We start from the raw sequence: 18876 nt of genomic DNA, 5'->3' as shown, positions 1-18876 counted from the left end.
CATTTATTTTGATTATTGATATATTTGCATTTATCTCTATGATCCTTTCTGCCTTCCTTTTAAGCTCTTCTTTCCTACTTTCTTTCCACCGAATGTATGAAGGGTTTTTTTTTCATTTCTTCTCCATTTTTTGTTAGATTATACATTTATATCCTTTTTTAAATTGTTTTGGTGATGATGCTTAACATTTCAACATAATACCAGATGGAAGTCTAAAGAGAAGTAATAGCTCTGCCTTTTTTCCTTAAAATTAGAAACTGAAAAACTTTTATCATTCTCCTCTCTTTCTCATTAAATTGCTTGGCACTTTTGCTGAAAATGAAGTTGGCCCTATACATGGATCTATTTTTGAACTCTTATTAGGTTTAATTAGCCTATTTGACTATTCTTGTGCCATACCACCTTCCCCTAATTATAGTTTATAGAAAGTAAGCTTGATCTCTCATAACGTACATCTCCCAAGTTGTTTTTCTCCAAATTGTGATGACTGTTCTATGCCTATTGCACTTTCATAAAAATTTTAGGATCAGCACCTGAGGAGCCTTATCTGCATTTGTAATTGATTTAGATGACAAGATCCTGCACTTCAAGCCAATGCCATATTGGAGTAAGACGTTAGGGGACATGGGAGAGAGAATGGGTTTATTTTGCCCATGTGGTGGGAATGTGCATTGTTGTGTCCAAAGGGAAGATTGTAGAAGACTGTGTTTTCTAGTGACGGCAACAATATTTCCTATTGCCACATGCTCTCTTTTAGTGTTACTTTATTACTCTCCTATCAAGAAGCAGAGTTGACTTCTCTTTCTCTCTTGAATCTGGGCAGGTCCTGCTACTGCTTTGATGAGACCCAGGTGTAGTTCTTAACTAGTTTGGTAACTTTTACTTCCTCCACCTTGGAGACTTATGCCAGCATGGAAGAAGTCCAGGCCATGAAGAGGATGACAGAGCTGCAAGACATATGAATTAAAAAGCTACATGGGACTCCAGCTCAGTCAATCTTTCAGATGAATCCAGTCCCAGCTGCAACCCCTGAAACAATATGAAGGATCCCAAGCATGAACCACCAAGCTAAGTCTGGTCAACCCACAGAACTGTAAAGACGATAATAAATTGATGTATTGAAGTCTTAAGTTTTGGAGACGTTTGCTATACAGCAATAGATAATTGGAACAGTTATATATTTTGTTATTTTTAGTGGTTACCCAGGAAATTACAATATGTATTCTTGACTTATTAGAATCTATATTTAGTTTCACAATAATGCATTTTTATCCAGTTTTAATATTTTCTAACATCCCTTTAGACATCTTTTTTAATCCAAAGATTATTAGAAGTATATTGCTTAGTTTCCAAGAGTTTAGAGATTTTCCTGTTCTTTTTCTTTTATTGATTTCTCATTTAATTCCGTAATGAGTGTGAAACATACTTTAAGTGATTTTGATCTTTTTATTTGCTAAGATTTGTTTTATTGCCCAGCACATGATCTATCTTAGTGAATAGTTCATATGCACTTGAAAAGAGTGTACGTTCTGGGAGAGGTGTTGTATAACTGTCAGCTAATTTCAGTTGGTTGGTGGTGGTGTTGAGTCTTTCTGTATCTTCCTGATTTTTCTATTTGTTCTGTCAATTACTGAGTGAGAAATGTTGGCATCTCTAATGGTAATTGTGCATTTGTCTGGTTTTTCCTTTCAGTTCTGTCAAATTTTTGCTTCATATGTTTTGAAGGTCTATTGTTTGGTCTATACACACTTAGGGACAGTATGTCTTCTTGGTGAATTGACCATTTTATCATTATGTTATGGCCCTTCATTATCCTAGGTAACTTTTATTTTGTTGAGATGCCTACTTTAATATTGATATATCAACTTTGCCTTTCCTTTGTTCTTTTTATTTTGATTATTTATTTATTTATTTATTTTTGAGATAGAGTCTTGCTCTGTTGCCAGGCTGGAGTACAGTGGCATGATCTCAGCTCACTGCAACCTCTGCCTCCTGGGTTCAAGCAATGCTCCTGCCTCAGCCTCCCAAGGGTCTAGGACTGCAGGTGCCTGCCACCATGCCCAGCTAGCTTTTGTATTTTTAGTAGAGATGGGGTTCCACCATGTTGGCCAGGAGCCTTTCTTTTAATTAATGTTTGTATCATTTATGTTTTTTAGTGTGCTTCTTTTTACCTATCTGTATAATTGTATTTGAAGTGAATTTCTCATAGACAGCATATAGTTTGGTCTTGTTTTTTTTTTGTTTGTTTGTTTTTTTTTGAGACGGAGTTTTGCTCTTGTTACCCATGCTGGAGTACAATGACGCGATCTCGGCTCGCTGCAACATCCGCCTCCTGGGTTCAGGCAATTCTCCTGCCTCAGCCTCCCGAGTAGCTGGGATCACAGGCACGGACCACCATGCCCAGCTGATTTTTTGTATTTTTAGTAGAGACGGGGTTTCACCATGTTGACCCGGATGGTCTCGATCTCTTGACCTCGTGATCCACCCACCTCAGCCTCCCAAAGTGCTGGGATTACAGGTCTTGTGTTTTTATCCATTCAGGCAATCTCTGTTTTAAAACTGTTGTGTTTGCATTTTGGTTGAGTACATTTTAATTATAGTAGTAAACAATATGAATGCATGTGGTCAGAATTTGTAGATTCTGTTAGCTTTCCAAATGATTTTACCACTTTTACTTCAACTAGCAAGGAGTAAGAATTCCATTTCTTCCATGTCTTAACAGTTGGCATTGTCAGGCTGATTGATAAAATTTTAGCTATTTTCTTTGGTAGGTGCTAATATCTCATTTCAAACTGAGCTATCACTCTTTTATTTATCTCCTCTCTTCATAGATTGTGGTTTAGTATTAATGATGTCTCATTGTTCTAACTGCGTTATTACCCATTTTCCTGTTTTTTACCACTTCTATTTTTTAAGCCTAATTTCTATTACCAAATACCACCTACTGCTGTTGTTCCTGAATTTTATGTTTATTATAATAAACACATCAATTTTGAAAAAAATGTGTTTGGATCATGCATATTTTATATAATTATGGGTATATTGGGATTTAGTACCTCATTTTATTACTTGTTTCCTCTGTGTTCTCTTTGTTTTTCAATCCTGTTTCCCCTTTTCTGCATTCTTAAAGAACTGGAAAGGAGTAGAAGAATCTGTAACTTTTATTCAGATATTTACCATTTCTCTTGCATTTCCTTCACATTTTACAGGTTTCCTTTTTATATCATTTCCTTTCTGTCTGAAGAATTTCCTTTAACAAGTCTTTCAGAATAGGTCTACTGACAATGAATTGTCTTTGTTTTCTTTCATCTGAGAATGTCTTTATTTCACTTTCACTCAGGATATTTCCTTTGTATATAGAATTCTGGGTTAATGGTTCTTTTTAGCAATGCTTTAAAAAAATGTGTTCCACTTTCTTCTGCTTCCATCATTTATGATGAGTGATCTAAAGTCGTTTAAATCATATTTCCCTTTGTTCTCCATAAGTAATGCATCATTTGTTTTTGTCTGTTTACAAGACTTTTTCTTTGCCTTTAGTTTTCAGCAACTTTATTTTGTTGTATGTCCGCATTAATTTTTTTTGTGGTTATCCTCTTTGGGTTTGCTGAGCTTTGTAAATTTCTAGGTCTATACCTTTGGCCAAATCTAGTACGTATTTAGTCACCATTGCTGCAGCTATTTTTTGCTGCAGTGGACTGTTTCCCCTCTCTTGGATTCCAGTGACATGATGTTGCACCTTATAGTATTATTATTTCCCAAGGATCTCTTCATTTCTTTTCAGTATTTTTTTCCTCTGCTGTTAAGATTAAATAGCTTCCATTGATCTGTTTTCAAGTTCTTCACACATTTCTTTGTCATCTCTATTTTGCTATCACCCCATCCATTGAGACAGATTTTTCAGTTAATAAATTTTTCAGTTCTAAAATTTCTGTGTTTTCTCTTTACATTTTTTATTTACTGAGACCTTATATTATCCATTCGATTCAAGAGTATTCATCCTTACTTCTTGAAGAATTTTTAGAATAGGTGATTTTAAGTCTTTGATAATTTCAACATCTCTGTCATCTGGACAGTAGTGTCTCTTGACTGTCTTTTTCTATTTGAGTTGAAATTTTCCTAGTTCTTTGTATGTCAAGTAACTTTTATTGTATCCTGGATATTCAGAATAGAATGCTAAGAGACTCTGAGTCTCATTTAAATCCTATCTATGTGGAATGTTGATATTCTTGTTTCAATATATGATCAACCTAATTGGATTCAGGCTGCAAATTCTGACTAGCGTTATGTGGGTTCTGGTTCTGATATCAGTTCAGTTTTCAAAGGCTTTGTAATGCTATTCACGCCTGTCTCGTGTGTAAAACCCATTGTCTTGTCTTGGACTTAGATTGTGATCTGTCCCATAGTTCCATTTACAAAGCTGTAGATGTGATCATTAGGGGCAGATCCACATGTACATAACTTAGAGAGTAAGCACAGGACTTCACATACAACTTTATATGACTGCTTTCCCAATATTGTCATTCTCCCGGACTTCCTTAGTACTTCCTGATTTTCAAGGGCACCTCTTTTTGGTCCTGTGGCTAGAAACTTTGGCTTTAGTCACATCATTCTGCCATACATTTCCTGTACTAGCCCCATGTCTGGGACCACATGGCAGAAGAAAAGAGGGGAAAAAAAGCGATGGAATTTCATCTCATCCTTTTGGGAACACAATTCCTCTGGAGATAAAGTTTCCCATCTCTCAGTTTTAAGCACCTGTGGGCTCTCATGGCTCCTGCTGTCACTGCTGGCAACATTGATATAGGTTTGTCTAGGGGCATGAGATGTGAAAGAATTAAAAGGGAGGAACCCAGGAGATTTCTCCCACTCAGTGTATGTTGGAAATCTCTTTCACACTCCTTGAATCCAGATAACTTTCCTGCATGCCTCTCTGTCCATGTTAGCTCCCACTTCATGGTTTTGCTGCCTTGTGTCCAGGCTGCAGGACAGCAGAAGAAAAGCAAAATGGGAAACTCACCACCCTTCAGTAGTACTTAAAATGAACCCAGATGGAATTGTGGAACTGTAAAAAGGAATACAAATATTGGGAAATGTAAATTAATAGAAAAATATAAAATAGTATTTGCAGTTAAAACAATGATAATAACTTTTGAAGTTTAAAATGTATAGAAGAAAATATATGACATCACTAACACAAAAACTGGCAGGGGACTCTGATTCCATAATTCTGTCTGGGATCATTGTCCTTCAGCCTAAATAACTGCCTTAATACTTATCATCAACTCTGCTAAAAAGGGATTTTCTTACCTTTTGTTTGAAAGCATATTTATTTTGTCTTCATTTTTTTAAGAATCTTTGCAATGACTAGAGAATTCGAAGTTGACAGTATCCTTCCCCACTCCACCTCCTTTTTAAAGATGCCATTCTACCATCTTCTGACTGTTGAAATTCAGCCATATCTTGTGATTTCTTCCCTCAAATTAATGTTTTTCCCCTTCTGGCAACTTTTAATATTTTCTTTTTGCCTTTGTCAGAAATGTATGTGTGATTTGCCTAAACATAGTTTTCTTTGTATTTAACCTGCTACAAGTTTGTAGATTTTTTTTGAATATATGGTTTGATTTCTTCCATCAGTTTTGAAAAATTCTCAGTTGGCAGTTTTTCAAATATTTCTTTAGTCTCATTCTCTCTCTTCTTCCTCTAGATCTCCAATTGCAATTAGAACTTTTCACTCTATCATATTTATCTTTTTCTTTTATATATTTTCTATCTTTTTAATACTCTCTATGCATTAATCTGAGCATTTAATATTGACCTCTCTTCTGGCTTAGTAATCTACTGTTCTGCTGATTACGGTTAGATTCTCAACCCATCTATCTTTTATTTTATTTTATTTTGGAGACACAGTCTTGCTCTGTCACCAGGCTGGAGTGCAGTGGAGCAATCTTGGCTCACTGCAACCTCCAGCTCCCCAGTTCAAGCAATTCTCCTGCCTCAGCCTCCTGAGTAGTTGGGACTTCAGGCATGCACCACCATACCCAGCTAATTTTCATATTTTTAGTAGAGATGGGGTTTCACCATGTTGGCCAGGACGGTCTTGAACTCCTGACCTCATGATCTACCCACCTTAGCCTCCCAAAGTGCTGTGCGATTACAGGTGTGAGCCACCATGCTCAGCCCCATCTATCTAATTCTTAATTGCAGTCACTGCTTCTATTCTCCTCTCCCTAGTTCTGGATTTTTTTGTTAAGTCTTCTGTCTGGATTCCAACTCTGTTAAAATTGTCTGTTCTTTTTATTTCTTTTTAAACATTTTAAATTATTTTGGAGTCCCTCTCAGATAAGTCGGAACTCTAAATTACTGGTGGGTGCATTTCTATTTTCTGTTGTTTTTCTTCCTAGATTTTGTTTTGTTTGGGCTTTTAAAAAATAATTTTTAATTTGCTAAAAATTTGTGGAGACCCTAAATGATATTATGATCCTTTAAGGAGGGTGGGGTGGGGTGGGGTGGGCTGGGTGTGGTGGCTCATGCCTGTAATCCCAGCACTTTGGGAGGCCAAGGTGGACGAAGCACCTGAGGTAAGGAGTTGAAGAGCCAGCCTGGTCAACATGACAAAACCACATCTCTACTAAAAAATACAAAAATTAGCTGGGTGTGGTGGTGGGTGCCTGTAATCCCAGCTACTTGGGAGGCAGAGGCAGGGAGAGTCCCTTGAACTAGGGAGACAGAGGTTGCAGTGAGCTGAGATTGCACCACTGCACTCCAGCCTGGGCAACAGAGCAAAACTCCAACTAAAAAAATGTTTTTAAATGTTTAAAAAGGGAGGGTGGAGTTTTCTTTTGAATAGCAAAAAAAGTACCACTGGGAAATCTTTATCCTGTCTAGGGTTGGCTTTATACTGTATTCAGCTAGCTCTGTTTTCATTTTGCTCTTATTAATGCAATGTGGCTCTTATTCCCAAAGTTAAGTGAAGAAGAAGAAACAAGAGAAGAGTTCCACTTCATTTTCAGAGGGTATTTTCACTGATTATAGGTTTCTATATGGACTTTTTTTTCCCTTTTAGCATGTTAAAGATGTCATTCCATTGTTTTCTGACTTTCATTGTTGCTGGTAAAAAGCCAGGTGTAATTCATATTCTTGTTCTCCTATATATAATGTAACTTTCTCCTTTGGCTGTTTTAGAGATTTTTCATCCATGGCATTTAAATAGTTTGATGTGTGTCAGTGTGATATGCTGAGCATTTAGTCTTTTGGAAATTTTTCACCTTTCTTAGATTGGTAAACTTATGTTTTCCATCACGTGGGCCAAATTTGGGGCATTATTTCCAAATATTTTTTGCCCCATTTTCTTCTGCTTTCTTTCTGGAATTCCATTTCAGAAAGAACAAATTTTGGAAATTAGATAACTGTATTAGTAGGGTTTAGAATTTTCATTTTTTTCTTTTGGCTTCCATTTTTTCTACTGACATTTTCTATCTATTTGTTTATTGTCCACTTGTTCATTCTATTTTCCTTTAAATATCTGAATATATTTATAATAGTTACTTTAAAATTTCTTTCCTACCAATTCCTTTTATATCTGGGCCATCTCAGGGTCAGTTTCTATTGACTGCCTTCTCTTAAGTATAGGTAACTTTTGTGTATTTTTCACTTGTCCATTTTTGTTTGTTGGTTAGTTGGTTTAGAAACAGAGTCTTGCTATGTTGCCCTGGGCTGGATTTGAACTCCTGGTCTCAAATCATCTTCCCTTGTCAGCTTCCCAAGTGGCTGGGACTATAGACATATACCACTGTATGCAGTGTATTAAATTTTTTATTGTAGATAACCCATTGTAGGGAATCTGTATCATGTTGTTTTCTTTTAAGGGGTAATGTTTTATTCTTATACATTTTCCTAGTCCTGTCTGTTTTGTTATTATTCTTTATTAGCATATGTGCTATGGGGAAACAAGATTTCGAATTTTGCTCTAAGACATGCTTTTTAGCCTATTACTTTTAAGGCAAGGCCTTTCCAGCACCTCAGTTGAATGCCTGAAGTGCTCAATGAGGTCTGTCTGCCCTGCTGCAATGGAACTTCAATGTCTCTCAACAATGCACTACATGGAGCAGGTAATCTCTGTTAGGCCTTGCAGAGTCTTGTCATGTCTATATTCAGATTAGCTTTTGGCCAAGGACTGGTGGTGAATCTCCATGTAGACTTGTTGGGGGGGTCCCTTTTCTATAGCTACCTATCTTCTGAAATTTCAGCTGCTTCAACAGCCCAAAACTCCAGTCTCTCCCTCCTTAACTGAAACTACCGCCTTGCCTGTGTTCCACCTTCCTCCATTCTAGAAAAATGTCTTTCTCTTCAGCAAAAAAACTTGGACAATAATAGGATAGTTGTGGAGCAAACCTAATGTGTTTCCCTTCTCTCGAGGATCACAGCTGTGTGCTGCCTACTGTCCAACACCTGAAAAGGAGAGCAAGTCAGGTACTTGTTGCTCTCTCATGGCTGGAAGCAAAAGTCTTCGGTGCACATTGATTTAAAGGCACACTGAGATTTAAATAATTGATATTAGAACGTATGCTTTGGTTAGCAAGTGGCTATCTTAGAAGTCACTGCCTAAGGAAGAAGCCAGTTCAGACTGAAAGACAAATGACTATTTGGTTGAGAAGTAACTCTCGATTTTTAAAGGGTGGAGATGGCTCAGTAGTAAATGACTTCTCTTACTCTGCCCTGGGAGATTAGACAAACAATGGATCTAACTAAGAAAATAGACTGACTCATTTGGCTACAGTGCTATACTGAAGTTACAAGCAAGTTATTAAGCTCCAGAAAGAGAACTGGGTTCTGCATATTGTAAATGAAATTTACAGTCAATTCTGAGATTTCTCATTGAAGAAATAAAAAAATCAGATGTTTGAATTCATAAATCTAAAGGCACTCTGACCCTCTCTTTCCTTACCTCATCATCTGCTATAGCTAGGCTGAAATTATATGCAAGTTACTTCATTACTTATTAACTCTTCTTTAGGATGGTAGTTTTGATTGTAAAAGAAGTGAAGTTTGCTGTAACCTTCTTTCCTCCTAATTTTCTTGAGCATTTCCCAACTATGTCTACTAGTGAACACCTTATCTTCAAAGTGAAGGGGTCCATCCAAAGAATAGGTACAGACAAGGAGGGAGTAAAGGCCTTCTTGGCAGGAAAATAAGTCATACTGGGACTAAGTAATGGTTCATAAGTGAAAGGGGTGGAGAATGGGAGGGAAATGGAATCACAGATCTGGAAGAGACAAGTCACTGAGTCCAGACGGTCTCTAGACAGGTCAGGAAGGGATGTTTGGGTGGACCCTTCTTTCACATCTGGATTTAGCTTTCTTTGCTCAAACCTCTTCAGCCTTTTGCCTTTCACCAAAACCAATTGCTTCTCTGCGAGACATGTTGCATTCCTCCTCTTCCTGCCCCAGGATGAAGTCCTCTGGCGTGGATTTAATTAGCTTTTGGGGATGGTCCATTCCTTTTCCAGGAGGTCTGTTTCGGGTTTAGGTCATTCCATTGGCCTCACCATCAACTGAAGGGCAGGTCTCCTGGCCACTCACTAATTCCCTGGGCGGAAAGGAAGGGCCTGTAAGCTAATGGTCACATTCTGTGTCTATTAACACCCCTTAGCTGTCAGGACACGATGTGCTGAGATGGGTGGAACTTGAGTTGGAGTTTTTTAGCTGGTTTCAAATCTTATTCTCCATGAGACAATCATATGACTGCCTACCTTTCCCAACACACACATCCACACCCCTACTTCATTCATGGTAGAAGTGAAATTTTGGCAATGTATGGTGCCTTGGAGCCAACCACATTTTCTTTCCCAAATGTCTGGACTTATTTCAAGAAACTGAGGGACAAAGGAGGGTAGAGGTAAGCTTCAGTTTACTCCTCTGCTTCATTGGGGAAGGAGGTTTGTGAGCATAAGCATGGAGGTGCATGAAAGAAGTGTTGCTGTTTGGCACCTATCATATCCTCCCCGAGGCCAGCATGCATACACAGTGAGCAGAAACGCTCCCCCGCCCCGCCGCCTACCTCCCCAGGAGCCCTGCCTGCACCTCCCACCCAACCGGGGCAGACCGAGCAGAACTTCCCTGGGTCGCGGCCCAGCGATACGGAGCGGCCCTGGCGAGGAGCCCTGCTCTTCCCGAGTCGTGGGTGGCGCGGTGCTTGTTTCCCTCTCCTCCCTTTCCGGACCCAAACGGGGATGTATCTGGGTCAGCCTGGGAGGGGCCGGACCTGCCAGGGACCAGCGTGGGGGAAGGGGTTTGCGATGACAACATCTTTCAGGTTTTTGGCTTCTCAAAGCTTCGCTTCGTCCAGCCTCTCACTGCGCTCTCGCCAGTCCAGGCCCAAGTGAGGGCGGACGAGAGGGAGAGCCCGTCCTTCCGATCTGGACAGCACCCCCTCCCCCATGCCCTGCCAACAATTCGCCACACACACACACACACATACGCGCGCGCACACTCTAGTCCCCAGAGCACGCTTCTCGGGCGGGCAGCAAGTCCCTCCGCCCCAGGAAAAGAGCAATGGAACAGTTCACGGCCGCCACGAGTTCCTGGTCTTCCTTCCTTTCCGGTGATAAACGGTGCGGCTACAAGCCAGCTACTGCTCAAAATGCTCCACCCACGGGCCCGAGCCCCTCTCTCCTGGCTAGGCAGGGGCCCAGGTCCGAGACCAAGGGTCCCTTAATCTCCCCAAGGTGCACAGGCTGAGCGCCCAGGCGGCGGGAGGTGCAAGGGCACACGCTACGCCTGGCTGCCTTGATTCCTCTTCTGTGATTTTCTGCGCTCCGCAGTGCCGGGGAGGAGCTGGGTGTGCGGAACAACTACGTCCTTCCCGGGTGCTTTGGCAGATACTGCTGGGGGAGGTCCGAGGGGTCATGGAGCCTGCACGTTCCCCTCCCTAAGGGCTCCTTAGATAAGCCCAGCCCTAAGGAATCAAAGCCAACAGGTCAATTCGCCAAGGCCTTCCCCTCCCCCTCTAACCTTGCCCTGCATAGACGCGGCAGCTCCAAATTTACAAATGCTAGCTCTTCATCCCACGGTCAGGGAGCGAAGCGAAGCAATGAGTTGAAAATCATCACTGGATTCTTGTATCCCATGCATAGGAATCTTCTTATCCCGCCCTCCCACCCCTTATCGTTTCCCCGCATTGCACGCTTAGGGACTTGTTTGCCAGCGGATGGCCTCGGCAATCCGGAACGCGCGCTCCTGCAGCCCACGGATGCTCTTTGGCCATCAGCTTCCCTAAAGGTGCTTGTGTTCGCGTGTGCTCGAAGCCACGCAGGGGTGTTCCCCCTTCCCCGCCTCACCTCACCCCCAGACATCTCTTGACATCATTTTATGCACTGCTGTCTAAAACCCCCGCGCTTCTCCCCACCCCCGCCAGGCGCAGCACCCCCTCCCTCAGGCGCAGGGGAGCAGAGCGGACAGGGGCGCGCCTGAGGCGCGCACAGCTTTCGGACTGCAGGCGCTTGTTGCGCCTGGGGAATTGGGCTGTGGGCGAGGCGGCCCAGGCTGGCCTTTATCTCTCGCCGGGCCCATCGTTTGAAACTTTATCAGCGAGTCTCGCCACTCGTCGCAGACGCGAGCGGGGGGCGGGGGCGCGGCGAGGCGCCGGGGGCCGTGACGAGGCGCTCCCGGAGCTGAGCGCTTCTGCTCTGGGCACGCATGGCGCCCGCACACGGAGTCTGACCTGATGCAGACGCAAGGGGGGTTAATATGAACTCCCCTCTCCGTGGAATCTGGCTCTGGCTCCCTCTGCTCTTGACCTGGCTCACCCCCGAGGTCAGCTCTTCATGGTGGTAAGTCCATGCGCACCGGCGCGGGGGGATGTTGGAGATCGGAGCGGGGACCGCACTGGCCACATAGACCTTTCCTGGCTGCATTTCCCCGAGGCCACAGCAATCTCGGGTTCTGGTCCGAACCCTGGCTACTGCCCTCTTACCGCCCCGTGATGAGCCCCTTCTCTTTTTCTGGAAGATCATTTCAGCTTTGACAACTCCAAAAAACCACATTCCCCCTCAAATGAGAGCTCCGATGTTTGGTTTATTTGGATCCAGCTGAGCGACAGCAAAATCAGCCAATTTCTTATCCTGATGAGAGACGGGCTAACCCATCTCCAGCTCTAGCACAGTCGTGTGTGTGTGTGTGTGTGTGTGTGTGTGTGTGTAATTCACCTTGAAAATTATAACCGCCTCCCCCGCCCCGCAAGGTAAATCGACGGGCCAATTCAGGCAGTCAGGAGTTGTAGAGCCCAAAGCGTGTGATTTTGTATTATTTCCCGTCCTTCCACATTCCTAATGCTTCACCCCAATGGGGCGGAAGAACATGTTGCTGCTTCCAGGTAGAGACTATCGCTTTAATGCAAAGCTACAGACCCCGGGATCTAAGACGTTACCTTGTACACAACCGTCCCCGCAGAGTAACTTTGCTGCTTTCCTTTGTACATTGATCTGCAATTTATTTATTTATTTTTGCATAGTGTTGGAATGTTGAACCAGAACAGGTCTTAGCATCGCTAAAAGTCCCAAAGGCAGATTATCTCCCCATCTAGAAACTGTTCTCCATCTGCCGACTTTTGGTCTTGGAAAGAGACAGAGTTGATAGCCCTATAATGTCCTTGCATCTAAAAGTTTCAGAACAGATATTAAAATACTGATTCAGAGAGACCTGTTATTGTGGGCTATTTTCTAAAGAATCTGGCAAACGAAAGGGGTCTCAGCTAAATTATGGACTAGAGTAGGGAAGTTTTTAGGAAGACACTGGAGCTCTTCAAAAGAGCAAGGCAATGTGCTATTGGGAAGAGGGGTTCAATTCCTTCCTAAGCCCGCTTTGAACAGGGAGGCGTTTAGCCTTGACATTGCTGACACAGGATCAAAGATTGATTTATCAGACTGACCATTTTTCAATAAAATGACTATTTCTGTTTCCATGGGTGTATAAACATTATTTATTGCTCAGGCTTTTTGTCACATTGTCTCTCAGCTGTCACTTAAATATATTTTTTGGAAGTCACAGCTGTAACGATTTTATGATCATATAAAATAATGAAAATACAAGAAAAAGACATTCTCCTTGTTTGATCGCTTCAAAAGACACCTATGGCAGCTTGGGTTATATAAAAGGTACCTTTCTAAACATTTCACGACTAATAGAGAACATCTGGGTAGAGATGATGATGTAATTTTTTGTTAAAGTTTCTTTTCAAAAAGTACTTTATGGAGCTATAACACTGTTTGATTCTTCCAAACATTTAGTGTCCTTAATAACAATAGAAAGAATTTTTTCCAAAGGATCTTTATAAAAGTCAAAAGAGCTACAAAATGGAAATATTTAAAAGACTCTTCAGTAAGGAAAGAACAGCCTGTCTGTGAGGAGAGTGTAACATCAGATACCAGCAGGTGTTGATTAGACAAATACAGACTGTCCTTAAGACATTCTGTCAAATAAATGGGAACGAAGAGCTTTAAGGTCAGCTTCCCCCAAAGCCAAGTCCAGACACACTGTGTCACTGAGATCTGAGCCTTCTTGAGAAAAGTCTTCCACACGTTCTCCTCAAGATATGTTGCTTCTTACCCATCGTTCACTCCCCCAAATGCCAACCTTGCCTCTATCCCCCTACCTGGAGCATCATCTCGTGAACCTAGCTTCATGTTCAACAGTTATCACAACATCTTTGGGGTGACTTCTGCAAGATCACTCACTATGTGCCTGCCTTGCCCGTTTCTCCACTAAATTAAAAAGTAAATATCATTGCATTCTAATAACACCAAAAGGATAAGGAATTCATATTTGAAAAGTGCTTTGAACTCTTTAGTCTTCTAGGAACACTAAGCCTCCCTGTTCATGTTGCCCTCACCTCTGTGTCGGTTGGTCCCTCATAGGTACATGGGAGCTACAGGTGGCTCCTCCAGGGTGATGTGTGATAATGTGCCAGGCCTGGTGAGCAGCCAGCGGCAGCTGTGTCACCGACACCCAGATGTGATGCGTGCCATTGGCCTGGGCGTGACCGAGTGGACTTCGGAATGCCAGTACCAGTTCCGCCAGCACCGCTGGAATTGCAACACTCTGGACAGGGATCACAGCCTCTTTGGCAGGGTCCTACTCCGAAGTAAGTCTCCTGCCTTCACCCTGCCCTGTGGCTCTATACTCATGCTCAGCTCCCTTCACTCAGTCTTCAAAGACCCTGCTCATTTCTATTCCACTTTACTCCATCAGAAGTTTGTTCTGATGGATGTAATTGTCCCTGTTTTATAGGTGAGGACTAGAGAAGTCAAGGAACATGTCTGGAGGCTTACAAGAGGTGAATTACAAGGAAGAGGTAGAACCCCAGGCTGTTGTCTTTTCACTCTTTGCTATGTCCATTACTACAATACTGCACAACCTCCAGGTTCAAATTTCGTCTCTAAGAGATGAGAGAGAAGGAGCTAAAAGTCTCTTTTGACTTTTTCCTGGTCTTTCTGGGGCTTCTTCCAGAAGAATTTGAGCAGATCATCAGGATAGAATCTTCAAATCTTTTCTCAGCAAGAGATTATATCAGTATTACAAAAACACCACGTAAGTGTTAAGGAGAGACAAACCTCTACTTACCACCTTTGACCTTCCATTCAGCAATTCAGCCTTGGGTCACCCCGTGTCTAATTTCAACAGTTTTCCTCCCAACAGATTGTAAATTCTATAAGGGCAGAAAATAACCCGTATTCCCTGCATCTTGCCTGGTGCCTTGTGTGTTGCAGGCCCTGTTCATTCATTACAATGAATGAATGGATAAACTTGTAGTGGGTACCTATCACTTTCCAGTTACATTTTAAGCAATAAGGATAACTGGGGGATAGAGGTGGGAAACATGAATATATAGAGGTTTTTTCCTTCCTTAGCAGGAACCTTAAACATTTTCTAATTACATAATAAACTTCTTAAAAGGTCTGGATATGTAAAGTAGCTCTCTAGCTAGTATACAATCAAAGAAAATTAATTGAAAATCATATTTTATTTTCAAATAATACCCATCTGCTAACTTGGCATTATTAGCACTCTCCAAAAAATACCACAGCCCATTTGCTATTAGAAAATCTAACTGAAAACACAGCAGTTTATGTGCGAACCCCCGAAACAGGAAACTTTGTACTTATTTTTTGCCTACCCCCTGCCATTCCTAAGAAAATCATCCGGACTGTGCACTTGGTAATGCTTAACAGAGGGTGTTTCTATCATGTAATCATCACAGCCCTAGGGTTTTATGAGGCCAAATGCATAACTGAATGTCTCTAAAATCCCCCAAGGGCGTAGTACTCTCATTCTTAGAGTAACCCTAAAGTTAATTTACTGCTATATTCTGCAATTTTATTCTCTAGTTTGAGAACTATATTCTTCTGCATTCCTTTTGGAGTTTCAATATGACATCGCAAAGTTTTGAAAGGTTAATAATAAATTCAGCTTCATGGAATTTTAAGACTTCACCTAGATTATCTTGCCAGTGAATCAATTGAAGAAACTGGACCTTGTCAAAGACAGTTTGCAAATATCTAGCACAAGTAATCTTTGGATATATTATGTGTGGCTCTCAGTGTTTAAAATGTATCAGGATTTTTTTTCAAAGTGCTCACAACCATTTTCCAATGATTTCAAATTAGATATACATTTGTGAAATGATCATCTCTGGATCTATTAACATGTCTACATATTTGAATAAAATCTTTAGATCGCATATAGAAGGAAGCAATATTGACCAGTGATCCTAAAGAAAATATATCCACCAAAGCTAGGGATTCATTCATAAAATACTGTAATTTAATATTGATACTTTTCATTTCTTCTGAGCTATAGAATTGCTGAGAGGAAGGAGGTTAGAACTAGAGGCAACAGCCGGGCTCACTCCTATAATCCCAGCATTTTGGGAGGCCAAGGTGTACAGATCACTTGAGGCCAGCATTTGAGACCAGCCTAGCCAACATGGCAAAACCCCATGGGCGTGGTGGCACATTCCCTTAATCCTAGCTACTTGGGAGGCGGAGACAGGAGAATCAGTTGAACCTGGGAGGCAGAGGTTGCAGTGAGCCAACACCATGCCACTGCACTCCAGCCTGGGTAACAGGAAACAGAACTAGTTTGACTTAGTCTGAGCCTCAGAGAAATAAGAGATTCTAATTTGTACTTCCTTCAGATTTTTTTCAGATAAAGCAGAATACTTTGCCAAAGTATTCAGAACATAAACCACTCATGCTACACAATTTCTTTCCATTCTTCACGGAAGGCCAGATTCCCTCCCAGACATTTATGCAAACTCTTGTGATTATCAGTGATGATTCTGTGTTGGTTATAGGAGGGCTGAATTTGGCCTAAAGGAGCTTATACTGGAAATAATCAAGAAATTCCAATGAAGCTATCCAAAGATTCCTACAATTAGTTGCTTGGAGAGAAAGTTACCTCTTAGAGTTGTGAGGAACACTCCTTTGGACACCTAAATATGCTCATAGATAAAGAGGAAAGGCAAAGGGCAAGACCATTTATAAGGAAAACATAAAATTACCAAAATGTCCCATGGTCGTAGAGAAATGGAGAACATTTGCCTGTCTGGCTTTACAGTGTCAGAGTAAGACAGAACAATTTTTATAAACATTTTAAATTTACTCATTCAACAGACAGTTACCAATCACAGGCAGAGAAACAAGGACCGAACTAACAAACCCAAAAGTATGCTTGCAAGAATACACCTCCAAAATTCTCAAATTAGCCTTAGAAAACACAAAGGTAATTAGGTGTCATCCTTGTAAATATTTTTTTATAAAGCAAATATTTTAAAAGAGAGTTGAACAGCCCATAACCTTCAAGAAACCCTAGCTTCTAGAGTTTTGCCTTCCTAGGTAACAGTCTCCCTACCCCAAATAAAAACTGTGCCTATGTACTTAATAAACATTGCTTGATTTATCTCCATATAAAAATTAGAGAAACTTCAATAGCAACATATTAGGAAATATATATTTCACCATTTAGATTTGGATTTTGTTTTATTTTGTGATAGCTTTAAAAAGAATCTTTCTAAGAAGAGGCCCAAATCAAAATTTGCTTTGTTACCAAGCCAGCTCTTGAAATGTGCTACTACTTCACACATAACATTTTAGTGATTCATCTAAAACACTTAACTGAAAACATCTTAGGGCTATATCTACATGGTACCAAACCATCTGGGGTAAAATGAAAAACTAGTCAATGTGCTACATTTTTAATTTAAACAAAGGAACATCTATATAGTAATGTGTTTGAATAATAAATGACAAATATTTAGAAAAGTCATATTTTTGCTTTGGAAATTATTTCTGAAATGAAGCAGATTGTGATTTGTTTTCTTTCAGCCAACAAGTTAATGTACTTGTTTGCAAGTTATACCAGGATGAATTCTGCACCTAGACAATTTATTTCTCTTGTTGCTTTCAAAATACTGTCTGGTTACCTGATATACTATCATCCACATCTTCCATGCCTTTACCATAAAAGACCACCTCATAAAATGTCTCTTCTTTCTCCTTAAAAAATAAAACTAGTGCTACATACTTAAGCATTTGGGAATTTCCTCGTCTATGTGATCTCTCTAAACATGGGCACTGGTTTCTAAATCCCAAACCAAGCTTTAGAAGATAAATGGGGAACTGTGGACAAGGTATTTTCCTAAAGTGTAAAATGGATATATTAAAAATTTTATTTATCTGAAAGCCACTACCTGAGATTAAGCCACATCAGCATGTATTAGTCACCTTCTTTTACAAAGCATCTCAAGTCCACTTAGAATATCTGTGATCTATATCATATAAACGGGGACTCTTTAAAACAGCTCTGATAACCATCATATTCCCCTCTGGAGAGAACTATCTGCTACCTATGGCAAATAGCAATAGAATTCATTTTACCTAACTGCAAAGCATGATTGATTCCCTTTTTTGATGGTTAGAGGTTTGGGGGGGTAAATATTTTCTGAGGGCTGAGGTAAGTGCCATTTAATATGGTGTAGATATGTTTTCCTGATTTTTAATAATGAGACTAGCAGAGCAAATATTGCAAAGGATGTATAATAAATTTTAACACAGAATGACAAACGGAAACAAGCAGGACTTCAATGTGAAAAGGTGGTTTGCTCTCTCAGCTGTGTGGTTCAAAAGTCACACTCCTCTTGACATACTGAATCACCGAATGGTTCTCTGTTTTCGGCCTTGCATTGGCATTAGGTTGTCCAGCTTCTATTTTGATTGTTAATATGTTTGCCGCAGCAACCATTAATAAAAGGGCATGCTAATAACAATGAAATACAGCTCCACTTGAAAAATGAAGTGCACACGGACCCTAAAGAGCCTTATAGCTGTCACTATACCACAACACCGTGTTATGAGTTACTACAGATTATTAAAATAATTTAATGTAGTTATTGCACTGAAATATGTACCTTTCAGCCTGTAAGTGAAAGTAGCCTGTGCTCTAATAAAGAAAAATTCTAAGAAAGCACCCCAAAGGGTTCTTGCCCAAGTCTAATTATAGGCGGTAAATTTGTTTCCTTCCAGAAAAACCAAAGAAAAGCTTTTCACTGTCTTTCACCCAATACCAGTGATTAGTGCAGGTGTTCCAGAAGAAAGTAAATTCACCTTAATAGTTAGACATATAGTATGTAACTCGAGGATATTGCATATTGCCTTCAGCAATCTCTCAATTACGTGTGAAAGTCAATGCCAAGCCAAGCTCTCCAGTGTTGATGCAAGGGGCTGGTTACTGCCAGAATTCTCTTCCCACCTTAGTCCCTAGATTTCTTTGAATTCAGTATTTCATTCTCAATAATTTAAATGCATGTAAATATCTTCAGTAAGTC

General features: G+C 40.7%; 1 protein-coding gene across 1 annotated transcript in view; it reads left to right on the top strand.

Moving 5' to 3' along the window:
- Positions 1–11445: 11445 nt before the first annotated feature.
- WNT2 (Wnt family member 2) overlaps positions 11446–18876 on the top strand; it is a 47913-nt gene continuing 40482 nt past the window's right edge. The window contains exons 1-2 of the mRNA XM_002751776.7: positions 11446–11827; positions 13910–14136. Coding sequence (XP_002751822.1) covers positions 11745–11827; positions 13910–14136 — 310 coding nt within the window. The 5' untranslated portion in view covers positions 11446–11744. The remainder of the gene's footprint in view (positions 11828–13909; positions 14137–18876) is intronic.

This window comes from Callithrix jacchus, chromosome 11 (genome assembly GCF_049354715.1).
Source record: "Callithrix jacchus isolate 240 chromosome 11, calJac240_pri, whole genome shotgun sequence".
Taxonomy (NCBI): Eukaryota; Metazoa; Chordata; class Mammalia; order Primates; family Cebidae; genus Callithrix; species Callithrix jacchus.
The sequence above is the reverse complement of the archived record's forward strand: the minus strand, read 5'-3'. Positions and strand labels throughout refer to the sequence as shown.